The 25,540-nt window shown below is 49.0% G+C and overlaps 2 protein-coding genes across 3 annotated transcripts; one reads left to right on the forward strand and one right to left on the reverse strand.

Annotated features, from left to right (window-relative positions):
• The first annotated feature begins 987 nt into the window (after nucleotides 1-987).
• On the forward strand, nucleotides 988-3,263 carry GPR27 (G protein-coupled receptor 27). Its single transcript, XM_037387305.1, has one exon. The coding sequence runs from the start codon at nucleotides 1,064-1,066 to the stop codon at nucleotides 2,204-2,206; it is 1,143 nt and encodes a 380-aa protein (XP_037243202.1). The 5' UTR covers nucleotides 988-1,063; the 3' UTR covers nucleotides 2,207-3,263.
• An 11,142-nt stretch (nucleotides 3,264-14,405) lies between these two features.
• Nucleotides 14,406-22,634, reverse strand: PROK2 (prokineticin 2). 2 transcript variants are annotated; one of them, XM_037386889.1, is made up of 3 exons: nucleotides 22,479-22,634; nucleotides 18,704-18,833; nucleotides 14,406-15,360 (listed from the first exon to the last, which is right to left on the reverse strand). In XM_037386889.1, exons 1-3 carry the CDS (start codon nucleotides 22,578-22,580, stop codon nucleotides 15,176-15,178), a joined length of 417 nt encoding a protein of 138 aa, XP_037242786.1. In that variant the 5' UTR covers nucleotides 22,581-22,634; the 3' UTR covers nucleotides 14,406-15,175. The 2 variants fall into 2 exon arrangements, with proteins under 2 accessions (XP_037242786.1, XP_037242787.1); XM_037386890.1 differs by having other exon boundaries at nucleotides 18,708-18,833; nucleotides 22,479-22,629.
• Between the last annotated feature and the right edge of the window lie 2,906 nt (nucleotides 22,635-25,540).

The raw sequence follows: 25,540 nt of genomic DNA on the forward strand, positions 1-25,540 counted from the left end.
GTTTGCACTGAGCCATTTGCCACAGCAGCTTGCTGCAAGCCTCCTGCCCCTGCCGAGCCCCTGCCCCTGCCTCTGTGGAACCCCCGTCCCCGCGGAGCCCCTGCCCCTGCCGAGCCCCTGCCCGGCAAGGGACCGCGCCTGGATGCCGCGCTGCAACAGGCGCTACGGGACTGGCCTCCCCTGCGTGCGGGGAAAGCGAAATGGCTCCTTAGCGGGGCTACACCTCGCAGAAGCCCACGGCGGTGACAGTGACATAGGGCTGCTGCTGCCGTGCGGCTCTATGGGGCCGCTACACACGCGGCAGGTACCGATGGGTGTGTGCCGGGCACCCGCGGCACGCACAGTGACCGCACCGCCACCACCCCGGCTTCGGCCCCCGTCGGGCGACGTGGGGGCTCCCCGCGGTGTCGTGTGTCCCCCCCAACCCCGCGGCGGGTGCAGGGCGGGAGTCCCGGCTCCGCTCCCAGCCCCCCTGCGGCACCGGGACCTCCGCACCGCTCCGCGCCGCTGCGCGCGTGACTCAGCCCCGCGCTCCGCAGGGGCCGGGCTGCGCGGGGGGCGGGGGCAGGGCGGAGGGACGGAGGAGGAGGAGGGAAGGGAGAGGAAGAAGGAGGGAGGGGGATTTACCCCATTGTCCTCGGCGGGAGCTGGGCAGAGCCGCCGCCGCTGTGCGCAGGCTCGGCCGGCCCCTCGCCCGGCGCGGAGGAGCAGCTCGCCGGCGGTAAGGGGGTGGCTCCGCGCCGCTCCGCGCCTCGACCCCCCACCCCCCACCCCCCCCCCAGCGCATCCCCCATCCCCATGGGGGGGCGGCGGCGGCGGCGGGCGCGGCCCTAGCGCGGCCGCGGGGCGGGGGAGCCGCATGGCCCGCGGGGAGCTCGGCGGCAGCGCCCCGCGGCGCCGGGGTGGCGGCGGCGGCGGCGGGGGGAGCGCGGCGGCGGGCATGGGGGCGCCGGGCGGCCCGGCCCTCGGCCCCGGCGCGCTGCCGCGGCGCTGAGACCCCGGCCCTGCCTGCGCGGCGCCGGCGAGGAGGAGGCGGAGGAGGAGGAGGAGGAGGAAGGACCCGATGGCGAACAGCAGCGAGCTGGGGAGCAGCAGCAGCCCGCACCTGCCCAGCGCCGGCGGCCTGCTGAGCGCCTCCGGGCTGAAGCTGGCCACCCTGGGCTTGATCCTCTGCGTGAGCCTGGCGGGCAACGTGCTCTTCGCCTGGCTCATCCTCAAGGACCGGCACCTGCACCGCGCCCCCTACTACCTGCTGCTGGACCTCTGCCTGGCCGACGGGCTGCGCTCGCTGGCCTGCTTCCCCTTCGTCATGCTGTCCGTGCGCAGCGGGGCTGCCTGGCCCCACGGGCCCCTCAGCTGCAAGGTGCTGGCCTTCCTGGCCGTGCTCTTCTGCTTCCACGCCGCCTTCCTGCTCTTCTGCGTGGGGGTCACGCGCTACATGGCCATCGCCCACCACCGCTTCTACGCCAAGCGCATGACAGGCTGGACCTGCCTGGCCGTGGTGTGCATGGTGTGGACCCTCTCCATGGCCATGGCCTTCCCCCCGGTCTTCGACGTGGGCACCTACAAGTTCATCCGGGAGGAGGAGCAGTGCATCTTCGAGCACCGCTACGTCAAGGCCAACGACACGCTGGGCTTCATGCTCATGCTGGCGGCTGTCATCGCCGCCACCCACCTGGTCTACATCAAGCTGCTCTTTTTCATCCACGGCCACCGCAAGATGAAGCCGGCCCAGCTGGTACCGGCCATCAGCCAGAACTGGACCTTCCACGGGCCGGGAGCCACCGGCCAAGCAGCTGCAAACTGGACGGCTGGCTTTGGCAGGGGGCCCACGCCGCCCACCCTCGTGGGCATAAGGCAGGCCACCCACAGCCAGATCAAGCGGCTGCTGGTGCTGGAGGAGTTTAAGATGGAGAAAAGGCTCTGCAAGATGTTCTACATGATCACCTTGCTCTTCCTGCTCCTCTGGTCCCCCTACATTGTGGCCTGCTACCTGCGGGTCTTCATTAAAGCCAGCTCCATCCCCCAGGTCTACCTGACCACCTCAGTCTGGATGACGTTTGCCCAAGCAGGGGTCAACCCCATCCTCTGCTTCATCTTCAACAAGGAGCTCAGGGTCTGTCTCCGAGCCCACTTCCCATGCTGCCAAAGCATCCAGAGCACCCAGGGCACCATCCTTTGCGATCTCAAGAGCTTTGGGATGTAGGGGGGCTTTTCTCTTTCTAAAAAAGAAAGGTGGATACAATTTTCCATGTTTCTGCATACGATCTCAAGAGAGCGTGACCTGTGGGGGACATGCTAAACCACCACCCAGCACCCAAACCTTAGGCTGTAAGAAGCTATTTTATTTATTTTTCTATATTTTGCGTATGCTCTCTTCAGAACATAAAAGGTTGCTGTCTATGGGACCAGGTACTTGAGCAGAACACCCCCAAACCTTAGGCAGTAAGAAGCTGTTTTTCTTTGTGATTGTGTGGTTTATAAAAGCAAAACAGGGCTCTGAGTTTCTGGTCTTGCTTCTAACGTTTCTAGACATGATTCCAACAGATATGGATTAAGGCCATGACATTTTTTTTTGTTTGTTTCCCTATTCCTGTCTGTTTTGATAAAGGCTTAACAATTTTACTCATGTAATATTTGATAAGGGCCAAGACAATTTTATACTAAAGTTATTTTTTATGACCTCAAGAGGTGTTGTTTTATTATTATTTGATTTTAAGTGAAGAACAAGAAGAGGACATTCCTAATGTGGTCAGAAGTCAGTTATTGGTGGGAGCTGTTGGGTTCATTCATTCTCAAATGGTTTGAATATTTGAAGCAGTTACTTATAACTTTTGCTTGACATGCAAACAGTGTAGAACTAATTTCAATTTTCTTGTTGCACTGTTCATTTGGTAATATTTCAGAACTATTTGTGAAACGTGATTTTAAAATATCAACTTTAAAAATAATCAACTATAGCAGTTTTTAAAACCTAGATTGAAATTCATATTTTACTGCCTTTATAGGAAGTTATCTACAAACCTGGGTAATACTTGTACATTTTGACTGTTTTCTTTAATAAAATATTGAAAACCTTTACTGTATGTAATTGTTTCAGAATGGCAGCATTTTGCTTTGCTGACAAATAACTTGTGTATGTGGAAGGTTGTATGTCTTGTGTCTGAGTAGATTTCACAGCTGAGGTTATTATGGACAAGCACAATCCTTATTTGCTGTTAGATCTCAATTTAGGTGTTTATACCAATAAAAGTGACTAAAGCTATTTTTAAGGAGACTTAAGTTCATGATGGGCAACAGGTCTAAATAGTACAAATCTTTGTGTCTATCAAAACCAAATTTCTGTTTTAGCTAATCGCTCCTCTGTTAACAATAGAAAAGAGTGCGTAATTGTGGCTTGCTAATTTTAGTTGGCAAAGCAGTTTTTTAACATGGTGGCTTGGTTTATGGCTTGGTTAATACTGTACTCATTTATAAACTCTGTTCTTAATTGGTAATTTACATGTATTAAGCATGGCATCTTAACCTGCTTTATTGTTCTACAAAAGCCTCTCAAAGTGTTTTACCTGGCAGCCTGATGGCAGGATCCAGATGCGACTGTGTAGCCCTCTCGGGGGAAGCTGTCCCTGACATGCTCATTCTGATGTATCACACTTAACAAACACTGATCACCGCAGTGCTGGAGCAAGTCACACGCAAAATGGCAAGAGATAAGCTCAATTTCCACGAAGAAATCTGCATCAGTGCTAAGGCTGTTTCTGTAGAGAATAGTCCAAAGTTGTTAGGCATCAACTGAGAGATAGTTGTCCTGACTGCGAAGTCAGCACAGAAGAGGCGTGTGTGACGGATCAGACGAGGGTTAAGGTGGCAGCTTCAGGTTCAGGCAGGGAATGAAATGAGGTGGGGCTTCTGGCTTAGTTTTACATCCTGCTTTCCACCCCCAGCTCAGATCTGAACACCAGAGAGGCAACATTTCTTCGTCTTCTAAGTGTCTAAGGAGAAGTCTGCAATTTGAGTTTTCGGTACAGCGTGGGGAAGGTAGGCAGGGGAAAGTGAAGCCACACTGATGCTGCCAGAGCTGGGCTAGGAGATGTGACTGTGGGGGGGTGTCTTGAAAACAAAGTGAGACTTAATGATCATTTCCAAAGCTCTTTGAAAATGCATCTGAGTACAGAAGGAAAGCTGTCAAGAACTTCAGATCACAGCAGAAGCTGGTTATCGGTGCTAATTATATTTTCGTCCTCGAATACCAGATCATAGCTTAGTGAATCTTAGAGAGTAATGGGGTAGAGTTGTGTTACAAGGGCTTGGGGGCAAGGCATTGATGCTGTTGCTGGGAGTTGTGTTCCGAGTATACCTGACATCTGTTTTGCTGTTGGGTCTTTTCAGCAGGGTCCCAACTTCTGCAGAATCCTTAAAACTTTCCTTAAAACATAAGCAGCTTCCTACATGGGGGCCTAGAACTGTGATCTCTAACTCAAATCTTGCCTTCTTTTTCCCAATGCTGCTGGTACCCAAGCCAATGTTTTCTTTCTTTTACTCTATTAAAAACGCCTGATATTTTGGCATCTTGTCCCTCTTCCAGGCTATAAGTAGTATGGTTATGATTCTATTTAAACCATAGAGATGGGAGAATAGTTATTTTAAAACCTCCTTAAAAGCTGCAAGGACCAGATTTTTCACTTCTAGAAAAATTAAGCACAAGTTGTATAGGCAATCATATACGCGGGGGATGAAAAGTCACCTTTGGGTGACCTGATGGTTTTATTTAGACTTAGCTTATCAAGCCTCACTGCTGTATTGAATAACAATCTCTGTGCACAGGCATCTCCCATCTCAGCAATGCCCTTGCTACATGGGCAAGTCTGGTTCTTACCCGCTGAAGATGAAGGATGCTTTGCTAACACCCAGCAGTGGCAACCGAACCCAGACTTGCTACAGCAAAAGGATTTTTTTTAAAAAAAAAAAAAAAAAGTTTTAAGACTAGGGGTTTTATACCATGCCTCTTGCTTACATGTAGCTTCCAGGGATGTCTCAGGACTTCTAACATATTCTGAGGGGAGGATTAACGCTGAAGTTAATTTTATATTATAGGTACCTGTAATATCAGGCAGATTACATCCTGGCCATGCTGGTACAAAAGAGAAGGAACTCCAGTAGCTTTAATTCAGGGGTTAGATGGGTGTTGTACAATAAGGCTTCATTCCAGAAAACGTGAAACTAAATGTTGAGGACAGACACGTAGCAGAAAACGAAACAATACTCTGTGCCAACACACCAACAAACATCACTCTGTAAGTCTATCCTGCTGGCTGAGAGTGCACCAAGGAAGTACGAAAACCCAGCAAATCTGAGAAAAGATAAGAAAGTTGCAAAAACCCACCATTTCCAAAGCACACCATTAACATGTTCTCACAGCATCCTTAAGTCAGCATATGGGGAAAGTGGGTCACAAAATTAGGTGCTTTGACCAAGATCAGAGAAGACCTGCTCTGGATAACAGAACTAGAGAAATAACGTTAGGGCGAATGTGCTGGGCACAGAGAGCCATCGTTGATGCTGTTGGGACCTGTGAGGTATGGCTGTAAGCCTCCATTCCCCCAGCCACCCATCAGAAAAACAGCACTGCAGGTCTCACTCAGAAGTGCTAATGGCTGAGGGTCAGCAGGAACTGGGTGTTAACAACAACCTCCAACATCCACGTGAGACACTACTGCAGCTTGTGTAAGTCCTGGGCTCACTTGCAGAAACTCCTGTGGCCTGCACCCCTCTCCCCATCCCCAATGACCAGAACACAAAGTGCTTGGAGGGTTTGGGGGACTACATGGCAGCCAGGCTTTCCCAGCCCTTACATCTACCTGTGCCTGACCAGAATATAGATTGAGTCATCTCTATACCCCTCCAGGCAGATGTACATGATAGTTTTCCAAGTTCTGGGCAACAGGAGTGCTGAATGTCACAGGAAATACCACCCTCACCACCCCCAGAGGTTCTCCGCAGCTGGGCTCAGAGGTCGCAGCCTGCCTGCTTTGCGTATCTGTGGTGAAGAATTGCAGTGGCGCCGAGAGCTGCTCTGGAAAAAGCTTGATCGCTGCTGGCATCTTCACTCACTCACCAGGTATTTAACACGTTCCTTGCGAACATTCCCAGTCAAAAATCTTGAAGTCAGTAGAGAGGTTTTTTAGCGTAAACTTAAATGTCAGGCCAGCTTGAAAAATAACACAGGTCTGAAATCTCAGTAAGTAGTGGCTGTGGCGACCTCTGATTTACAGCACTCAGCGCCTGGAGTATTGTGGGGTGCTTCTAGCTCTGTTGTTAGATTTGGAAAGAGTTTGCTAGGAAAGGGGCTGAAATATTTGGCCCTAGCCAAACTACCTTATTGGGTGAAGGGCTCATGCAGCGGTTGTGCTAGCGGTGGAGGATGAGCAGGGGGGCACATGGCCCACAAGCTGTCACCATTTGCTTTTCCAGTACCAGGTCTGCACCAGGGGAGACAAAACTGCCTCCCACAATGGTGTGAAGCCAGTAGCCTTGAGGAAAAGGGCAGGAATTTGGCTTGGTCTGGGGACTCTACCTGGATGTGATACAGCTACACCTCCAGAAGGCTGCTCTGCCATATGCTGCGGGGCTGCCCAGGGATACATTGTACTGAGCTCAGAGGAGAGCAAAGCTGGCATTTTCCCTCCCTTCCCAGCAAAGGATGTGTAGAGTTTGGCTGGACCTCTGCCACCTACCCCACACGGTTAAGCACAGTCACCTTGCTCCTTTGTAGCACCGGCACTTGCTCGGAATTACCAACAAACTGCCCTGAGAGAAGCGGCTCCGGACAGAGTAACAGACACATATTGGCAGAATGTGATGTTACATGTCTCAAGGCACTTCATTAACTTAGGCTGCAGATGAGATGATTCTCTGCATTATCAGAATACCCCAGAAACCTTATTAGATAGTTATGCTGCAAATCAAAAAGTTATTAGAAACATGGCAGGGGGGCTGTTCTCTGATAGAGTTCCCCTAAAATCCTCTATTTTAGCACAGCTTCCTTTATAGTTGCTCAGAACACTGCACAGGCTACAATTAACTCCATTGTGATGCGAAGCAGGAAGCATCTCCCAGGCTATGTTCTTAAGCTTCAGAATATTGCAAAGTATACGACACCTCGAAGAAATGGAACCATCAGAGAAAGACCGTCAGCAAAGACGGTCTCTTAAAAGCTGGTGCAGAGTCACACTGGGCTGAGGCTGTGCCAATGGAACCCTTACCCCAAATCTCCTTTTATGCTGGTGACCTCTGATGCCATGTCATTCATGAAGGACCTTGCGTGGGGTAAATCCTTACTCATCCATCACCTGCAGAACTGGTGACCAAGATCTGATTTTCCGACAGGCCTGATGTCTGCGGTGCCCTGACTTTCCCTAGAGCTGATGATGCTGAGCATCTCTGAGCCTATTTTCACGCAGTACATGTCATTAACTGCCCCACACCTCAGTACTTTATCTGAAAAATGATTAATTATTCTTACTCACCTTTGTAAAGCACAGAGCTACTGATGGCAAGAGCAGAGCATTATCACGGGTGAACAATCGCTGACTACATAAGCTTTCATCACTTAACTTTAAAGTCAAGCTAAGCCTTTAATGCAAGCTGTTGCATTTCTGTATTTCTATTCATGTTTAATGACCTCAGTACTTGCACTCTGTCTTTGATCTTGTGCGTCATGCACAGTTGTACTGTGGATGTATTTATCGGAAAGCCACTTTCTTCAGTGCCACATTTTTCACATCTACCATGACCAGGTTGATAGCGCAAAGCACTTTGTGTAGGAGGCTTTCAAGTTCAAAGCTAGTCTTGCAAGGGCACAGGGAAGCTGTGAAGTCCCAGTTAATTTTAGGCAGTCATCACAGCACTAATAGAGTAGGCAGAAATCAAGAGATTGCCCAGCAAAGAGAAAGCCTGTCCTAAAGTTTTGGAATGTTATTTACTGGTGTGTCATTAAAAAAAACAAAACAACAAATTATCCTGTGTTTGTGTGAGCATGATTAACCATTAGAACAAATCATCCAGGGAAAAAATGGATCCTCCATCTGTGAGACGTGCAGTGTGAGCCTGCGCGCCTGCCCACGGCACACCTGCCTGGGAGCCTGCTGCCTCCCGGCTGTGGTTCCTGCGCCGGGTCCGGGGCTTGGCCCAAGCACGCAGGGGCAAAAAGAAATCAGAAGCACCAGTAAACAGCACCAGAACATTCTCTGTCTTGCCATGATTCACTCCTTCCTTTTGCTAACTGTTTTACAACACCCATTTTATCATACCATATAAATACCAGTGTTTGCTCCACTCAGAAATTTTAGTAGAGGTAGAGCTAAAATGGCTTTGTCATTAAAAAAAAAAAAAAAATCCACAGAGGGCAACACAGGAAGGTTCAGAAGGAAGGGCTGGAGGCTGGGTGCTTTCTGACAGTGAGAGAAAGAGGAATGATTTAGTGGAATATTACCTCACTCCATCGAACCACTCAATATGTCCCCATCTGTCACCAAGCACTTGCAGGAGGGTGATGGAAAGGAAACCGTTCAGTAGCTTGATAGTCAAGTAAATCAACTGGGCTTTTTCCTTTTCTTCCCTCATTAGGCCCTGCACGCTCACGCTACACATCAGGTGCCCCAGTGTGCTGTGCCAAGGACAAGGGAGGCGAAGGGACAGTCCCCCAGGTGCCATGGGGCTGCAGTGGCCTTGGGGCAGAGGGACCAGCTCCGAGTGCCCGCAGGGCCGAGCTGCCCTGGGGAGCGAGCTCCAGCAGAGCCTCAGAAGACATCTGGGTGTGGAGGAAGACGGATGAACATGCAATATGTTCAGCCAAGCTGCAGTGTGACTAAAGGGGGAGAACGTGGGCACCAGAGCCAAGGAGCCAGCAGAATTGCAGGCAGAGGTAAAGCTCGGAGCCATGGTGTGAAAGCAAGGAGGGACACGTTTAGGCTGAGCATCACCAAAGTGCTTCCTGGCAGGGTGATAGAGGATGCTGCGGAAGCCAGGCTCTGCAGGACCTGCCCGCAATGCTGCTGATGGGGATGGGGGTCCCAGTGCTATTTCCCCCCCTCAACAGTACATAAACTTTCAACCAGACAGACTTTTTCTTACTCCCTGTTTGTGCAATGTCTGAGTTAAGTGCTGATGTAAACTGAACCCAAATCGCTGAAGGCTCTGTTGCAATGTGCGAAAGGTTTGTTAGTGGCTTTGGGGAGTTTAATGAAACCAGAGTGGGGAGGGAGGTTACATTATGACACCACTGTAGCCAGGGAGTTTTGCCACTGAATTTGAAGGGGTGGGGAACCTTGCTGTCAAGGTTTCACCCATGGGAGAGAAGAAACTGGGGAGGAGAAAAAAAAAATTCTGCTAATTTTACAGGATGCAGTGAAAGTTTTGGAAAGAGTGAGCATGCTTACAGCTGCATCACCAGTGCCTCTCTCCCCGAGCTGGCCTTTCTGCTGGGGCCCATGAAAGTAATGAGAGATGCGCTCTGCTGCCTGGGCTCCAGTGCAGCCTAGAGGAGTAAATAAAGCATGGGCTCAGCTTTGCATCCCCTGAAGTTAATAGCAGCTTTGCTGGCTTGTGAACTTTTTGCAGCAAGAGCCGCAGCTGCCCGTTTGTGCTGAAAGAGCCCAGGACGTCTGCATGAAGTGACATGAGTGCACTCACATGTACAAGAGAAAAAGTAAATAAAGAAGGCTCAGCCCTACTCGCCTGGCTGGAACCAGGCCACAATTTCAGCCTGCTTCTGAACTGCATTACAGCCTTGGCATTTACAAAGCCACATTACATTTAAAACAAGATTTAATCCCTTCCACGGGCTGCAATGCTGTGGCAGAGGCATGGCACAGGGGTTTGGAGGACTGGGTGAGATCTGCAGCCTGGGAAGAGATACGCTGCCCATGCGGTGCAATGCAGAGCCCCCGCGGGGGTCCCTGCGTTTGTGCCTGTGGGGTGCTGGCAGGGACATGGCTACAGCCCATCCTTCCCATGGCACCTGCTGGGACACAGTGTGGGGGCAGTTACGCATCCCAGGATAGCTCAGGCTGCAGCTGTGTGGGTGCACAGCACAGAGGCACGTGCTTTACCTGGTCTGTGAGATTCATAACCTGCTGTGGACAAGGACATGCCTGTAACGCTCTGATATCTGGTGCCATGGTACAAAGGAGCATCGATCTGGGATACTCTGGGCACTCCAGATTGACATACATATACATTATACACATGTATTTATATATGTACATACATACAATTAACATGTACCCAGGTTCCCAGGCAAACTGGGCTTCCTAGAGGAGACTTTCTGTCGTTTTCGTGTTGGGCGTGCGTTCATTTCCCCCCCACCGAGCTGTTTTACACTCGGAGCTTTGGGAAGCCCCTGCCATGGGGGTGTTCACAAGTGTGCTGTATGGTTGTGTTGCTCATTCCTCTGTTCCTGCACTTTGCTGTCACCCTGCACTGTACTCCTTGCCATGACACATGCTGCCCTCCACACCTCCCTCAGCACATCAGGCTCACTTGGCTTCAGCCCTTCACGTTCTGCCTTTCCCAGCCCTGATGACCAGGCAGAGCAGCCCAAAGACTACCAGGCTACCACCATCCTCCAAGGCAACTGGATCCAAATCAGTGAGATGTATCCTACTGCACTGGGCTGTCAGCCTGCACTCAAGACTCTCCTTGAGAAATGATAAGCGATTTGCTGTCTGTTTGATGTGCATTAAACTTATCTCCATTCCTGTGCTCAGAATTATTGATTAGACTAACAGCTGTACCCCTGCTGGTTTGACATTTCCTATCTGTGTAATAGAGAAGGGCACGCTGATTTTGCTATTATCAAAATCCTCTTGTATTCACACAGTCTTTTCCTGCAATTTTCTAATTCCTTCTGGAAAACATGTTACACATTGTCAAGATCAAATTCCTGAGACATCTTGTTTAAATCAAAGGATTCTTTGCACCTTCTGTTTCTTTTGAACATCCATCTGTGCAGTAATAACAAATCAGAGAGCTACTGGGGCAGGGTGAGGCGTCAGTGAGGACCTCAGTCTGTGGTCATACTTGCTGTTATCATACATCATTATGGTAATCATGCTGATGAGACAAATTAGCAAAGTACCTCTTAACAAGGTATGCTTTAAGATCTTCTAACACTGGAGTTTTGGAACAGTAATGAGATTAACATTTCCAGCCCACCTGCAAGAGAATAAAACCAAGCCTAATTCAGTTTATTACCTTAAGAGCTCTGCATACAGGTATGTGTTGCTCCATGCTGTCTTCTCAGCCACCAAAATAATCTTCAGTTTTACCTCAATTAACCTCACTCCAGCTACTCCTGCTATAAACCCAGGGTAGCGGTTAGGGGGACCTGTCTCCTAGGTAAGAACCCATGGAGATCTGAGTCCCACTTGCCACACAACCAAGAGTTTATGTCACCCCCTCCCTCAAAGGCTTTATAACTTTTTTTTTTCTTGAAGTGGCAGAATTCCCCAGAGGGGATTTGTGGGCAGGAGAATACAGATGAAGCTGAGCTTCAGCTGGGTTTTCTTCTGCTCAGCAGCAGAGCTTTCCCCTCCAGCCCCCCAGGCTTGCAGGTGCAGGCTTACTCAGCCAGCTGTGCACCCGCAAACGCAGAACACCTTGTTTCACCTTTCCTAATAAGCATGTAACCAAATTAAGGCAGCAGCTCATTATATGTGGTGGTGTCCTTTCCTAACAGGGCTCTCTGCTAACCCAAAATCTGGTAATAAATATGGAAACTCCTACAGTTTGGTGGGATATCATCATTATTCTATAGCATAGCTGTAATATCAATATTCATATAATATTAAAAATTAATGTACACGTTTCTATTAATAATTAATATTATTACTGCAATATTAATAAAATTAAACTAAGCATTGGCACAGACCTCCTAAATGGAGTGACTAAGGGAAAGCATTTAAACCAGGCTCTCTCATCAAGCTATGTGTACTGGAGAACAAGGCTTTTGCTTTTTCACAACGGTGTTTCCAGGGCTGCATGAGATTTGCTCTCTTTTTCTCATCTAATTTCTCTTGCAAGAGCCTGCCCCCTTCCCTTACTCCCAGGCAGGTGAGGAAGCTGTTTCTGGCCTGGGATAATTGCCAGGGTGATGCCAAGGCCAGCTGAGCAGTGCAGGGGGCTGCAGAAAAATGTCCATGGCAGAGCTGCTTGGGGCTGGCCCCATTTTCCATCATCACATTGAGTCGAGTTTGCTGCACCCCTCAAGTCATCAGCTGGTGCAAGGGAAAAGCGGAGGAGCCTGCGTGGCCATTTACACTTGGAAATACTTGTGTGGTCACTGGTTTACCCATTATCACTGTAAAGCAAAGGTAAAATCTCGTGTGTGTGTGTGTGTCTCCCCACCTCCTCTCCCATTGCAGAAAGAAATTAAAAGGACTTTGCAGGCGTGCTTGGGTTAAGGAAACCTCCCCTAGGATGGGAAACGAGATAATTGATTAGGACAGAGTTTAGGAAAATTGGGCTGCAAAAGCTTAATCTTCCTTCCAGAATGATCTCTCAGATCAACTAACCTTCACTGTGAGTGTCAATTAATGAGAAATTACTAAAAGGGGAATCATAATAATTATTGCCAAATGAATATAATGGGGATGTAGGACAGTGAGATTTTGCCTTTAGCTCTTCTACGTCAGCAGCCACGCTCCGGTGGCAGCAGGGATGGTGTGGAGAACCCTGTGAGGACAGACACTGGATAACATCTCTCCCAGAGAAGCACCTTCCTAATGCCCTGTCCAGGAGCGTCTGCAGGACACGAGTACTTTGACCTCCTATAGACGGTGTGAGCTTTGGACTCATATAATTGGGGCTGTTCTCATTACCCAGATAAATGCCTACCTAATCCCACAAGTTAATTGGCACAAATTACAACTACAAAGTTGCTCTGCTCTTGTCTGATAAACTCTCCTAGGAGTTCGGTTTGGCAGGTCTAAGGCAGTCGTCAAATATAATTGTCCACTCATTTACCATGATACAAACCAGGATTATTACCTTCAGTGGAATCACTGGTGATTTGTGCCAGTGGGAGATAAGAAGCAGGGCTGGTGCTTCCTGCTATGGTTCATCATTTTGAAGATCATGCTTTGGTAAAACTGAATGGAGCAAGAGACGGGACACATACACATCTGGGCTGCTTCTATGTTCCTTCTTGATTTTCCCTTTGAGTGTAAATTAAATCCCTGGCATTAAGCCAATTTTATACTGATAGACATGAACACAAAAGCAATCCCCAGGCTCCCAGTGTGTTCCTCCTCTGCAGACTCAGACGGCATTGGTGCTGAGGGTGTTTCGGGAGCCCCACTATCAAGTGACAGTGGTAGAATCACATTTTGGGTTTGTTTTTAAATCCAGGTTATGGGAATTTCTGCAGTGTTCACTGTCACTGCATTAGAATGGGAACGGACTGGTCTTTCACCTGCACAATTCGGCCCTTTGGGTTAGCGGTGAGCCCCTCTAAGCCTTCAGACTGAATACAGACACTTTGTACCTGATCACATTAATGCAAACCACATATAAAATTACCATTTGGTGGCACCTCAAACTTCCTGTGTTGGGTTTTTTTTTTTTTTATCCCTACAGGACCAGAGTCTGTTGCCACTTGCACAGTTGCATATCACCGCTGCGAAGGGTAAAGCAAAATACACAGGCTTTGGAGCGGGAGCCCTGGGACTGGGCTGTCTTCAGCCAGGAAAATGCAATCTTATCTCTCAAGATATTTATTTTTCTAACATGTGCAGGATCCATAAGTATCTAGCAAAATAACAGGTCCAGTTGTTCCTGTCTCCTCAGGGAGGCTGTGGAGCCCAGTGGAAGGTGCCTGGTAAATGTGCTGGGGCATTTCTCATCTCTAAGTACTCCAGGTGTTTGCCTTAATACAAGCATGCTAACTTCTCTCAGCGCCTGCCCCATCGTCATCAGCAGCAAAGCACTGATTGTTGAAAGGTGAATGACTTCACTTTTCCAGTTCCAGCATATGTTTGCACATCTGAGAGCAAGAAACGTGTGAAACTCACACAAACTATTGGAATTCCAGCTCCAGGGACTGACAAGTAAATATGAAGTTGCACAGTATTTCATAGAAAACCCACAAATTTTATGTTTGCTGGGATAAAATTGATCCTTTGAGGCGTGTGCCAAGAAAAACCTCTTGTATTAGCTACACCAAGATTCCTCCATCGTCTAGAACTGCAGCTTGATTGAGGAGTTCATGCCTTGTAAACTGCTGAGCTTCCCTGAAAGCAGCCAGAGGCATATAATCTTTTGCTAAGCTATCCATAAGGAGCTCTGCTAGCTTGGGTGAATTGAGAATGTGATAGCAGATTACACTGAATAAAAATGGAAAACCACAATGACAAAATAATGTTATAATATTAAAATAAATCAAATCATATACTGCCATTATTCTGATACAGAATTTTTACACAGCAAATTTGATACATATACGAGAAGTCAAGCAGCCCATTACAATAAACTTCAGAGTTCCTTTTTTAATATAAACTACATCTTAATACATAGTTTGAGATGATCAGGTAGTTTTACACCAACTCAAGTAACAACAACTTCTTCTTGTCTCAGAATACTAAAATAACAAAATCTTTTAATGCTTTGAGTATTGAAATGCTTTGGTTCCACCTGCCACTTCTAAAAAGTGTAAAAACTGCATCTATTGGTTAAACTTTTACCCTAGAGGTGCACCTAACTTTCAAATACAGTTATATTAATAAAGATATGAAATGCAATGTAAATACAGGTTTTTGGCTTTCATCATATGCTTCACGCTATGCAATTATTAAACTCTCAGCTGGATTCAGGCATTGCAAAGTGTGAAAATGTGGCCAAAATTTCCCCAAACTAACAATCATTTTGGCTGTTTTCATTCTGGGGTTAAACTGGAACCATGAAGACCATGAAATGGTTCAGAAATGGTTAAGCTCCTGTCCTCAGAAAGCAGTATTGCTTTAGCAGATGTCATTTTGCTCACCCCAAAATGAAAGCATCCATCACTGTGGGTCCCTCCTGAAAACCTTGGCCACTACAGCACAGTGTCGCCCCTTCAGCTTCGATGTTGGTGAGGCAGCGAAGTGTGGGAGAGGGTTTCCCCTGGCAAGTACCTTGTTTGTCACAATAACAAGAAAAAGAATACATTGAGCGGCTCTTCCTCATGCAGAATAGCTCCTGCTAAAAAAAGACATCTTCTTTTCTGAAGTCCGGTAAACATTTGAATTTGCTGGGAGAAGTCCGTACACAGGCCAGGCCGGGGAGGCACGGGCAGGTGTGGTGCATCCGCCGCCCAGAGAAGGGGACCTGGGGACAGAGCACAGGCGTCAGGGACAGGGAGCACAGCAGCAGTGGTGCTTGGGGAATGGATTCAGGTGAATAGCGGGGATATGGGGGATGCTGCTGGGCTCCCTCCACAGCAGGAGGTCCCCACGAGTGGCAGCACAGGGGCTGGAGAGCAGATGTCAGAGCCAAACGCGTTGCATTTCCTGGTCAAGCCATAGTTAAGAGCAAGATGTAACAGTCCGTGTTGCTGTGTAAATCTACATCTGTGACACATGTTCTCCATTTAGTCCTGTTTCATAAAGGAGTCTGTTGTGAAACAACACTGGCCTTTAGCACCACATTTTGCGGTGTGTACTGTGCAGGGGTTTCTGCTTGCCCTAATTCCTGCACTGTCATATGGCACAGAGCGGCCTGTCAGCTGCTAGCCGGACCCGGGAACCACAGGATCCCATGGTAATTCAAGCTGGAAGGGACCTCTGGAGGTCATCTCGCCTGACCTCCCTTTGAGCAGGATCCTTTTTGCCACAGGGCAGAGGTTTCTCATTTCATGCCATCCTCCTCCAGCTACGCTGTGTTGCAGGGAGCACACATACGGACTGCATTAAACAAATCTAATTGCCCCACGATGCACACATGCACCGATACTCGTTAACAACTTGATCAAAAGCTCTGTCTTTTATAGGAGCCATGCCTCTGCCAGCACATGAGCCCAGCTGGACAGCCTGGTGGGACAGCACGGCCGGGAGCTGCGGTGCTGCCGGCGCATGCTCAGCATCCATCTGGATGCAGGGTGGGAAGAACAGAGGTACAAAGCCACTGCTGCTGGCCAGGCAGGCAGTCCAAATTCCCAAATTTCCAGATTTCAGGGTGGTTTAAGCCCGCAGTTTTAATATTCCAATATTGTTTTGTGTTGGTGTGCAAATTTTCTCCTTAAGAACATCAAAGGGAGAAAGTCCCACAGGTTCCCCCATGCATCACGCCAAGGAACCTGCCCAATTCCAGTGGCACCCCACCGGGTGGGGGGTGAATGGGGGGCTCACATCACTGTAGTGCCCTGGGCCAGTGCCAGACCCCTGCCCAGCACCACCGGAAGAGCAGCCCCAGAGCGAGGAATGCCATGGGCTTCCCCACACCACCTACCACAGCCCCTCTGCTCTGGTGCAAGCAGAGAGGCCACCAACTGCAGGTGCTGGGGACTCCCCGTGGGAATCACACCTCTCGGGCACCCACGCGCAGTGCTGCAGAAAAACCTAAAACCTGAGCTCCTCGGGCTGGTAAGGCTGACTCAGAGGTACGTCTCAGCCCTCTGACAGCTCAAGTGATTTATTCAAAACGTTACATTAGCTGCAAGGAAACGTGCCTTTCAGCGGGACTCCCACGCTGAAGATGTGGCTTAATAGTGTACCTGGCTGGTGACAGGCAGCAGGTGACAACGCTGCAGGACAGGCACCTTGCTGGGGCATGCAGCTTTGCTGGAGCAATGCTGGCTGAGCACCGGTGCATGCTTTGCCATGCCCTGTGCCCACCACTGGGTTTTAATGAGCACAAGGGCATGGGAGGTTGTAGGTGAAAAGGAAGCCTGAGAGCTCCTGGGAGAGATGTGGGGGTTATGTGCAAGGTGCACAGTGCCAGCAAAGCCACCCCTGTGCTGCCAGCTCTGCCACCTGCCTGGCCCTGCCTGCAAACCCTGCCTCCGCAATGCCAGCTGAGATGGTTAGCAGCATCAAGCCAACGCCATCTAGTTGCTGAGAAGGAAACTAGAGGGTGGAAACCCAATTGCCAGCCATCTCCTCCAGGATATCTCCAGGCTCTGCTGGAGGTCCCCGAGGTCGTGGCATGGTGGTGGCAGTGCCTGCTTGGCGCCTGCAGGCAAAGGAAAGGTTTTGGTGCTCGGGACAATTGGTCTGCCAGCTGCCCTCCTATCCAAATACTTAGGGGAGATGAACCATTAAGCAAACTCCTCATCCTTAAAAATATCTGATTTCACATCCTACAGTAAATCTATTTGCTCTGTGTTTGTCATGAAGAGCAGTGGGCTGAGGAATGTAAATCTAAAATTAACCTCATAAAGCTTATAAACATCAGTGACTACAACCGTAAGTCTGGGGTGGACAAGCATCTTCTCTGATTGTAATTATGCAGGCAATTAGCTTAAAACATATCAGCCAGTATAAGTTACTGCCCAATAGCAATAAGCTCATAAAAAAACCAACCCTAGAAGATGATTTATCTCATCTGGAGACTCCTGTTAAAGAGCCCTTACAAGAAAACCCTCCTACATTACATAGCAAAAATGAAAATTTGGTTCCTAATATCAGAGCAGAAGATTTAAAAATTTAACTGTAATAAAACAGAACCCTTCACCTTCCTAGAACTGGGAAAATAAGCCATAGATACTGAGCTGAGAAGCCAGGCACTGGATGAGACAGTAAGGGGCAGCTAACTAGCTGCACATTTATAATGGAAATTTATTCCCTTGGCATCTTTCACATGTGAGGAGTCCTGGGCCATACTCTTCCCTGAGGATGTTCTCAGGCTCCTTGGTAACATCCCATTCAGTCTTTTGTATTACTTATAAATAACCAGCCTTTTACATAGCATGTATAGCATATGTAATTACATAGCCTTAAATAATATAATGATATTAACAATTACATTTAATAATAGAGTGTATCGGATAATAATGTACTAACATGTAACTAGTGTTTTATATATATATGTGTATATATGTATACATAAATATATATTCGAAATTAGTAGGTAGAATAGAAGCGAAGAGAGCCCATGGTGAGTTTTCTCAAGTACGAGTGTGTGTCAACACCTTCTCAACACCATTTGAAGGCACCAGTGGCTCTCAGCCTCTGGAGCACAACGGGACATCGCTGTTTGATGGCAGGGACTGTGCTGCAGTGATGCACCAGGTGTCCCAACACTGGCTGGTGACATTTTTATGCTTGTGATGGGATCTTGTCCAGTGGCACTGAGGTCGGTGGCATTTGCTACACTCCTGCTCACACATGTAGGCATTGCCAGAGTTGGGCTTGGGAAATGCTAAAGCTGGTTTGCATCATGTCATGAAGCAAAACAGCAACAACAAGCTAATCAGAAAACAGTCTGGAAAGTGTGTAGTACTTTCATCCCTGGATTCTCTTCAGCATAATTCTGACAGTAATGTATTTCCTTACGTAGGTACCTTCGGCACTTTTTCCATACAGATGCAAATGGCTGGGTATTGTAAGGCATAGAATGTTTCCCTGCCTTTTCACCACATATAGCTTTCATGCAACGTGACGTACAGCCCAGTATATTCTTGTTTCTTTCTGCCCTGCCAGCTCCAGTCCCCCAGCCCCCCCCAGTGACGTACTCACTCGGTGACTCAGAGGATGGCACTCCTCTCCCAAATTTCCCATTGGCGTGCACATTCGCAGGCTGCGGATCCAGAGGCTAACCGCACAGCACATCCCTCCTCCGCACTGCTGGTCTCGGTCGCAGGCCTGGAGTTCAATACAGCATTAGGCAAATAAAATGAATAATAAATATATTCCAGAAGTAGGACAGATCAGGTGTTCAAGGGCTGCCTCTGACACCCCACAAGTCATCATGGCTCATTAAGGTGGAGTAACAAGATTCAAGGCTGATTTGCAATACTTGTATCTCCCATGGATCTGAACATACAGGTTCCTGGCACAGTTCAGAGTGGAGCCCAGGGTGTTTAAAGCCATGACCACATACGGAGCTACTCAAGACCAAATCCAGGACAGTCAGTGACTTACAGTCCCAGCTTCTGAGCACTGACGGACCATGGCATGTGCCACTGCTTTCCCAAATAGGAGCCTGGATAAGCTGGGGCAGGTGCAAAGATCAAGCACACCCACCAGGAATCCTGTCTAATGGGAAGCTAAGATAGGAAATTACCCATTAATTTAAAGACTTTTAAGTAACTGTTCCTTCTAACTTCTTATGATAATATCTTATGGTTGAATGCCTTTGCAAATGCAAGACTGCGCGATAGTTTTACTAGAGAAGTCCAAGTAGCTATAATAGAAGTTTAAATATGGATTCTGTGGTTGTTATCTAGAATTACATGTAACTAGAAGAGGTCTTAAATGTGTAACAGAAAAAGCTTTGCATAAGTATCCACATCCAAGAAAATGCTGTTGTGGTAGCATTCCCCCTGCAAGTGGTGGGGAGGGAAATATATCAGCCACTTACCCAATACAGCTTAGATAAGCAAAAAACAAAATGCAAACTATTGGGTATGTTTTAAAAAGCAGAAACCATGAAGAGTAATTGAAATGTTAGGGTTTTGAAATGGGTTTCTGCACATCATTTATCCATTTCTAAGCCAAAAGCTTATCAGTCTTTTCATTATACACATTTCACGCAAAAAACCAGACCCCTTTCTCTGATGAAAAATGCCATTAGTTAAAGGTTCTGATTACACCCCAAAGGTAAGCTTAATTAACTCACTACTCTCTGAATGTTTGACAGGAGTGATAGACAGAAGGCACTGGTCAGCAGTACATAAACAGGCAACTTATAAAAAAGTACATAAAAGATGATAACAGCTCTGGGGAAGTCTGTGTATCAGAGCAAACATTTACTTGAGGAAAAAAGCTTACAGATCTTACCTTGGGATTTACATGATAAATGCCATTAGACTGTACTCTACTGGGTAAATATTATACTAGATCAACCAACAGAAGCCAGACCAAAATAGGTATTTACAGATCAGCCAGTAATTTAGGAAGAAGCTGTTGCGTTAGGGTCAAGCTATTAAATAGCGTGTGTAACCCAAATGGCTAGCAGTCCTCCTAAACACACATTTAACAAAGCAGGCAGCTTTATGCTGCAGGTGAGCCCAAACACACAGAGTATTTACTTATAAGACTAATACAGCCATAAAACCACTGCTACAGCCTGCCTGGTAGATAACGTTTACTTTGAAACTTCTCTCCTAAAAAAAAAAAAAAAAATAGAAAAAGTTCTCTCATGGTCTAATTTTGCTCTAGTTGCAAAAAAACTGCACGTCCAGCATTGCTGGCAGCCCCCGGCATGCCGGCAGCCACTGCTCAGCTGGGGTCACAGGCTCTGCTATTCCTCAGCAGTCAGCTTCTTACTCCCTTTTTTTCTCAGCTGTATGTCTCAAACCCCATCCATCTCCGTGGGACAGGTCCTGGAGTGACATGCCACTCAGCCACAAAACAGGTCTGAGTATGTCCTAATAAGCAAAACCATCTACAACACTGTGCTGAACAATTTCTTTTTAAAACTCAAACACACGTATATACATCTGGCAGAACTCTGAAGGCTCCCTTTCGAAAAATGTATGACAAGTTTTGAGAATATTCTACCCAAATGCTCCTGCCCACACCTTATCTGCAATGTGTAATCCCCACTGCTGCTCCTAACCTTCACAGGGCACAACATAAAGGACATTCCTCTTCAGCACCCCATTTAAACACAGTTTTGCGGAAAATGCAGCTCAAGGAAAAAAGTCCCAAGTGAAATGCCAGCTCCAAAGGCAGCTGAAATCAGCACATGAACCACCACTGTAGTGAGGAAGGTTTGAATCAAGTCCTTAAATTGCAAAGGAAAAGCACCTTTCAGGCTCAGAGGATGGGGACGGCAACACCTACATCAGCTCTCATCTGAGATTTGCCTCTTCATCAAAAGCCAAAAATGCATCAAATTTACCACTGTTTAAACAGAAATGCACTGCAATAGTTAATAAAGTAACATTTTCTAGCTCTAATCTATTTTTACTTTTTGAATCTGCTTTGTCCTTGATCTGTCATTCAGTACTTCACAATTCCTTTAATTAATGGATTAATTATGCTTTAAAGGTGTAGCTACAATTCTAATAAGATACTTCTATAAACTGCTCCTCCATTGCTTGAAATACTTCTACTTAAAAGAAACTTGAAAATCTCAAATATTAAAAAATTCCTTCACACTCTCTGCTCTGAAAATTAATCAGTCCTGGGAAACGATCTGACTTCCAGAGAAATGCCTATGAGCCATTTCACGGACTTGAGAGAAGTCCAGACGGGGAGCCTGGACAGTCACGGAGTAATCAGCTGCTGTGAGTACAACTTCTGATGGTTACAAAAGACATGTAAGCTCTTGAAGGAATGCAAGTGCTGGGTTATTAATCCAAAGCAAACACTAAAAAAATCATTTTACTTAAGAGTGATGCAACACTTTGGGTTAAATAACGTCTTTGGAAAAAAATATTTTCACAACCAAAGTAAATCTCAAGCCTAAAAACAACAACAGAGGAGTCATTTGCAATGGGTGGCTATTGAGGGGAAAAAGCACCACAGTCATACTTAAAAAAAAATAAATTCGGTAGCGTTTTGTGCTGCTTGCAATGCCGGTGCATATCCCGGTGGGACTGGAGGGGCTGGGGGGGCTCGGGGGGCTCTAGTGGGCCCTACCGGGGCAGGGTTGGGGTGGGGGACAGCCCCTAGCCCTGGAGAAGTGGCTGGAGTCTGTGCACACTCAGGGACCAACCTGGGGACACCCCACGCCGGGTCCAGGCATCCCGCACCCCGAAGGGACAGACCCCACCCCATGGCACCCCCCACCCCAGAGAGCCGCAAGCCCTGATATCATCCCCCGCAATGAGACACCCGATATCCCGGCATCGCTCACCCCAGAGACACCCCCAAGCTCTGGCAGTACTTAGTCCAGAGAGACCCCCTGTTCCGGGCATCCCTCACCCCAGAGAAACCGCCACGTCCTGGTACCTCTTCTCACAGAGAGACCCCCAAGCCCTGGCACCTCTCACCGCCTGGCACAGTCCCCCCTTCCCCATCCTGGGTATCACTTACCCCAGAGAGACCCCCAAGCCCCGGCACCTCTCACCGGCAGGCACACCCCCCGCTCCCCGTCCTGGGCATCACTTACCCAGAGAGCCCCCGGCCCCCTCCCGGCAGAGCGAGCTCCCCTGTATCCTGGCATCACTTACCGCAGGCAGCCCCCCACGTCCCACTACCGCTCACAGAGACAGACCCCCAAGCCCTGTCCCCCCCAGCCCCGCGCCGAGCCCCCGGCCGGTTCCAGCCCGCCTGCGGCTGCCGCTGCCGGCGCGGCGGGTCCCGTCGGTGCCGTCGGTGCCGTGCGGCGGTGCTCACCCCGGTGATGACGGCGCCCTGCCCGGCCGCCAGCAGCAGCAGCAGCGGCAGCAGCAGCAGTGGCAGCACCGGCGGCGGCGCAGCGCCGCGCAAGCTCCGCATGGTGCCGTCCCGCGGCCCCTGCGCTCCCCGCGGGCGCAGCGCGGCGCAGCGGAGCCGGGCACGGCGGCCGCCCCAGCCGTTATAAAGCCGGGGCCGCCGTTGGCGGCAGCGTGAGTCACCCCCGCCCTGGCAGCGCCGCGGCCCGCAGCGCGCACCCCACCGCGCACCCCACCGCGCCCGGTGCGCGGCCGTGGGACCAGCCTGCGCGGCTGCGGGGCGCGGGCGGGGGGCAGCCGGGGGATGGCTGGGGGGCAGAGCACGGCGGGGGGCGCGGGGGTGCAGCCTGCAGCGAGCAGCCCGTGGAATGTCCCAGGGATGGTCGGGGGACATCCCACAGCAGGTCTGGGGGGGGACATACTGCAACATGCTGGGGACATCCCTCAGCAGGTCTGGAGGGGACTCCCACAGCAGGCTGGGGGAGGGGGGATGACATCCTGCAAATTGTTGGGGACATCCTGCAGCGTGTCTGGGGGGACATCCTGCAACATGCTGGGGACATCCCGCAGCAGGTTCGGGGGGGGGGAGATGAACATCCTGCAACATGTTGGGGACATCCTGCAGTGGGTCTGGGGGGTGTCACCCCACAGCAGGTCTTGGGGGAACATCCTGCAACATGCTGGGGACATCCCACAGTGTGTTGGGCACTTCCCACAGCAGGTCTGGGGAATCATCCCAAAGCTGGCCTGGGGACATCCCACAGCAGGTCAGGGCAGCACACAGCAGGTGCAGAGGGGATCCTGCAGCCAGCGGGGACATCCCGCAGCAGGTCAGAGCACATCCTGAAGTGGGCCAGTGGTAGCCCTGGGCCAGTGGTAGCCCTGGGCCAGTGGAGCCAGCCTGGAGGCCTGTCTTGGCCCCAGTGCCCATGTCCCCTCTGCATGTGCTTCTCAAGCTGCCCAGCCTGCAGCAGCCCCAGAAGTTCTGCCAGCCCCAGCCCCGATGTTCCCCCTGCTCCCCTCTATGAACAGGAAGCACTCGCAGCCCCCAGCCCAGCCTCTGCTGAGCCCCGCAGTGCTGGGGGCAGAGGGGCATCAAGGCAGTTACCCCACAGGCCCCCAAGAATTGAATCCATCCCAGTTCCTGCTTACCGCACTTAGCCCAAGAGATGCCAATGCTGAGTAAAAGAGTAACGCTCATGTGTACTGCTTCACCTTACTCCTCTGTGGACCCACCTGAGCATCAGGGTGCTCTGGAGCCCAAACCCCCTTTGAACTCACGTTCTCCTCCTCCTCCCTCCCTGCCTGAGCTTCTCCCCCTTCTGTGGGCAGCACCCAGGGGCACAGGGAGGAAAACAGCTCTCCTCTTCGGCAGGGCTGGCTCCCACCCAAAGATCTATGGGGGGAAGAGGGTGGGAAGAAGGGGCTGGGGGAGCTGGGACCACCGTTTCAGAGGCAGTGCACCCCTAGCTCCTGCCAGCGCTAATGCCAGATCAGGGTCTGCTTGCCTTGGTGAGCTACCCTTCCGAGATGTATGCTGCTGCGATCTAACACAAGCTGAGGTTTAACGACTAACGATGCCACCTCTAGGCACCTCTGTCCCCTATAGAGGGAGGACTTCGGAGCCCAGTGACAGCCAGTAAAACACATGCAAAGTTTCCTTTCCCTGCCTCTCTCTCATTGTTTTTCTTCTCTATTTTCATTTCCTCGCTTTCCCAGCTCTTTATGCTTACTTCTTTTTACCTTTCTTCTCCTCCTTTTTGTCCCTTTTCTTGCCTCTGTTCCCACTTCCATCTCTCCTGTCCCTCCATGCCACCCCCTCCTCCGGTGCATCTCCTTCTTGCACATAGCTCCCTGTTTTCTCAGATTTTTTAAATTCTCTTTTTGCGAACAGGCAGGTTGAGTTCGCAGAGCCCCCGTCTCCCTGAGCCCTCCAACAGTCTTGTCCTTTGGCTGAGGCCAGTTTAAGCGCAGCTCCCGCTTGGTTCAGTCCCAGTCAGGAGCTGTCGAATCGATTTGTTAGTGGCGTCCCCCCAGGAATCGGTCTGTCTGGGGGTGTTTTCATTACAAACATGGCCTTTTTGGGTGCTTATGACTATTTTGTAAAAGTGCACTCAAGACAAATATACGGGCTGAGTAAATAGAGCCTTACTCCAAGGATGCTTTAAAAGCAAATTGGGATAAGCCAATTTCGACATGAAAGTATTAAAATAACTGGGATAGATCCTTTGCTCTTCTAAACCCACGTGGCTGGCCTGAATCACAGCAAGTTTAAACCAGGTGAAGGGATTAGCTTGTTTAAAATTTTATTTGTATCCTAGAAATTTTAAATTAATGTAAAACAGGAATGATTATTTTCACAATCCCCAGCTGCCCAGGACTTTAAAAAACAAATTATAATTTTCAGCTCTAAACCTCCTGCTCCTTCAAAAACACTACAGAATTGAGGGGAAATAAAAAGGGGGAAGGAAAGAATTTTTTTGCAGTTTTATGTAGGCTCCGTCATTTCTTGTAAAAGCCATTTTACATAAAAGGTATCATTTGTGAAAGGTTACCAGTCATCAGCCTGGAAGGGCAGCATTATACATCAAGATGGGTATGCTATAGACTTGCTAGCATCCATCCTAATGCCGATAATCTTACTACCAACTTGTGCTAAAACCGGTTTGCTATTAGAAGAGATCTTAGACATCTATATGGCCTTTAGGTGGTTACAAAATTGTAATGAAACATTAATTAAATCTAATAAAATGATTGCTGCTCTTAAAAAAAAGTGAAAGTTGAGGAGGTGAATCTCTGAATTTCAGTGTCATTACCACCTAGATAACTGTTCAACTACAGAATAGTAAAAATCCACATAGTGTCTTGAATGTAAATCTCCATATTGCCCTTCTCACAAATGCACCCGAATGTCAGAAGTTCTTTTATTTCTTTTGATCTACTTTGAAGGATAACCTCATATCAGTTTTCTTAGTTTAAAAGGGTATTTTGCAGAGTTGGGTTTTTACTGAACCAATTAATTCT

Source organism: Falco rusticolus, chromosome 4 (assembly GCF_015220075.1).
Source record: "Falco rusticolus isolate bFalRus1 chromosome 4, bFalRus1.pri, whole genome shotgun sequence".
Taxonomy (NCBI): domain Eukaryota; kingdom Metazoa; phylum Chordata; class Aves; order Falconiformes; family Falconidae; genus Falco; species Falco rusticolus.

Excerpts from the sequence above, each read along its gene's own strand:
- PROK2 (XM_037386889.1), bottom strand. The coding sequence starts at position 22,580 with ATGCGGAGCTTGCGCGGCGCTGCGCCGCCGCCGGTGCTGCCACTGCTG. Across the intron at positions 18,834-22,478 it reads AGGGCGCCGTCATCACCGGG|GCCTGCGACCGAGACCAGCA; the intron begins GTGAGCACCGCC and ends ATTGAACTCCAG. Across the intron at positions 15,361-18,703 it reads TCCTCTGAGTCACCGAGTGA|GTCCCCTTCTCTGGGCGGCG; the intron begins GTACGTCACTGG and ends CTCTGTCCCCAG.
- GPR27 (XM_037387305.1), top strand. The coding sequence starts at position 1,064 with ATGGCGAACAGCAGCGAGCTGGGGAGCAGCAGCAGCCCGCACCTGCCC.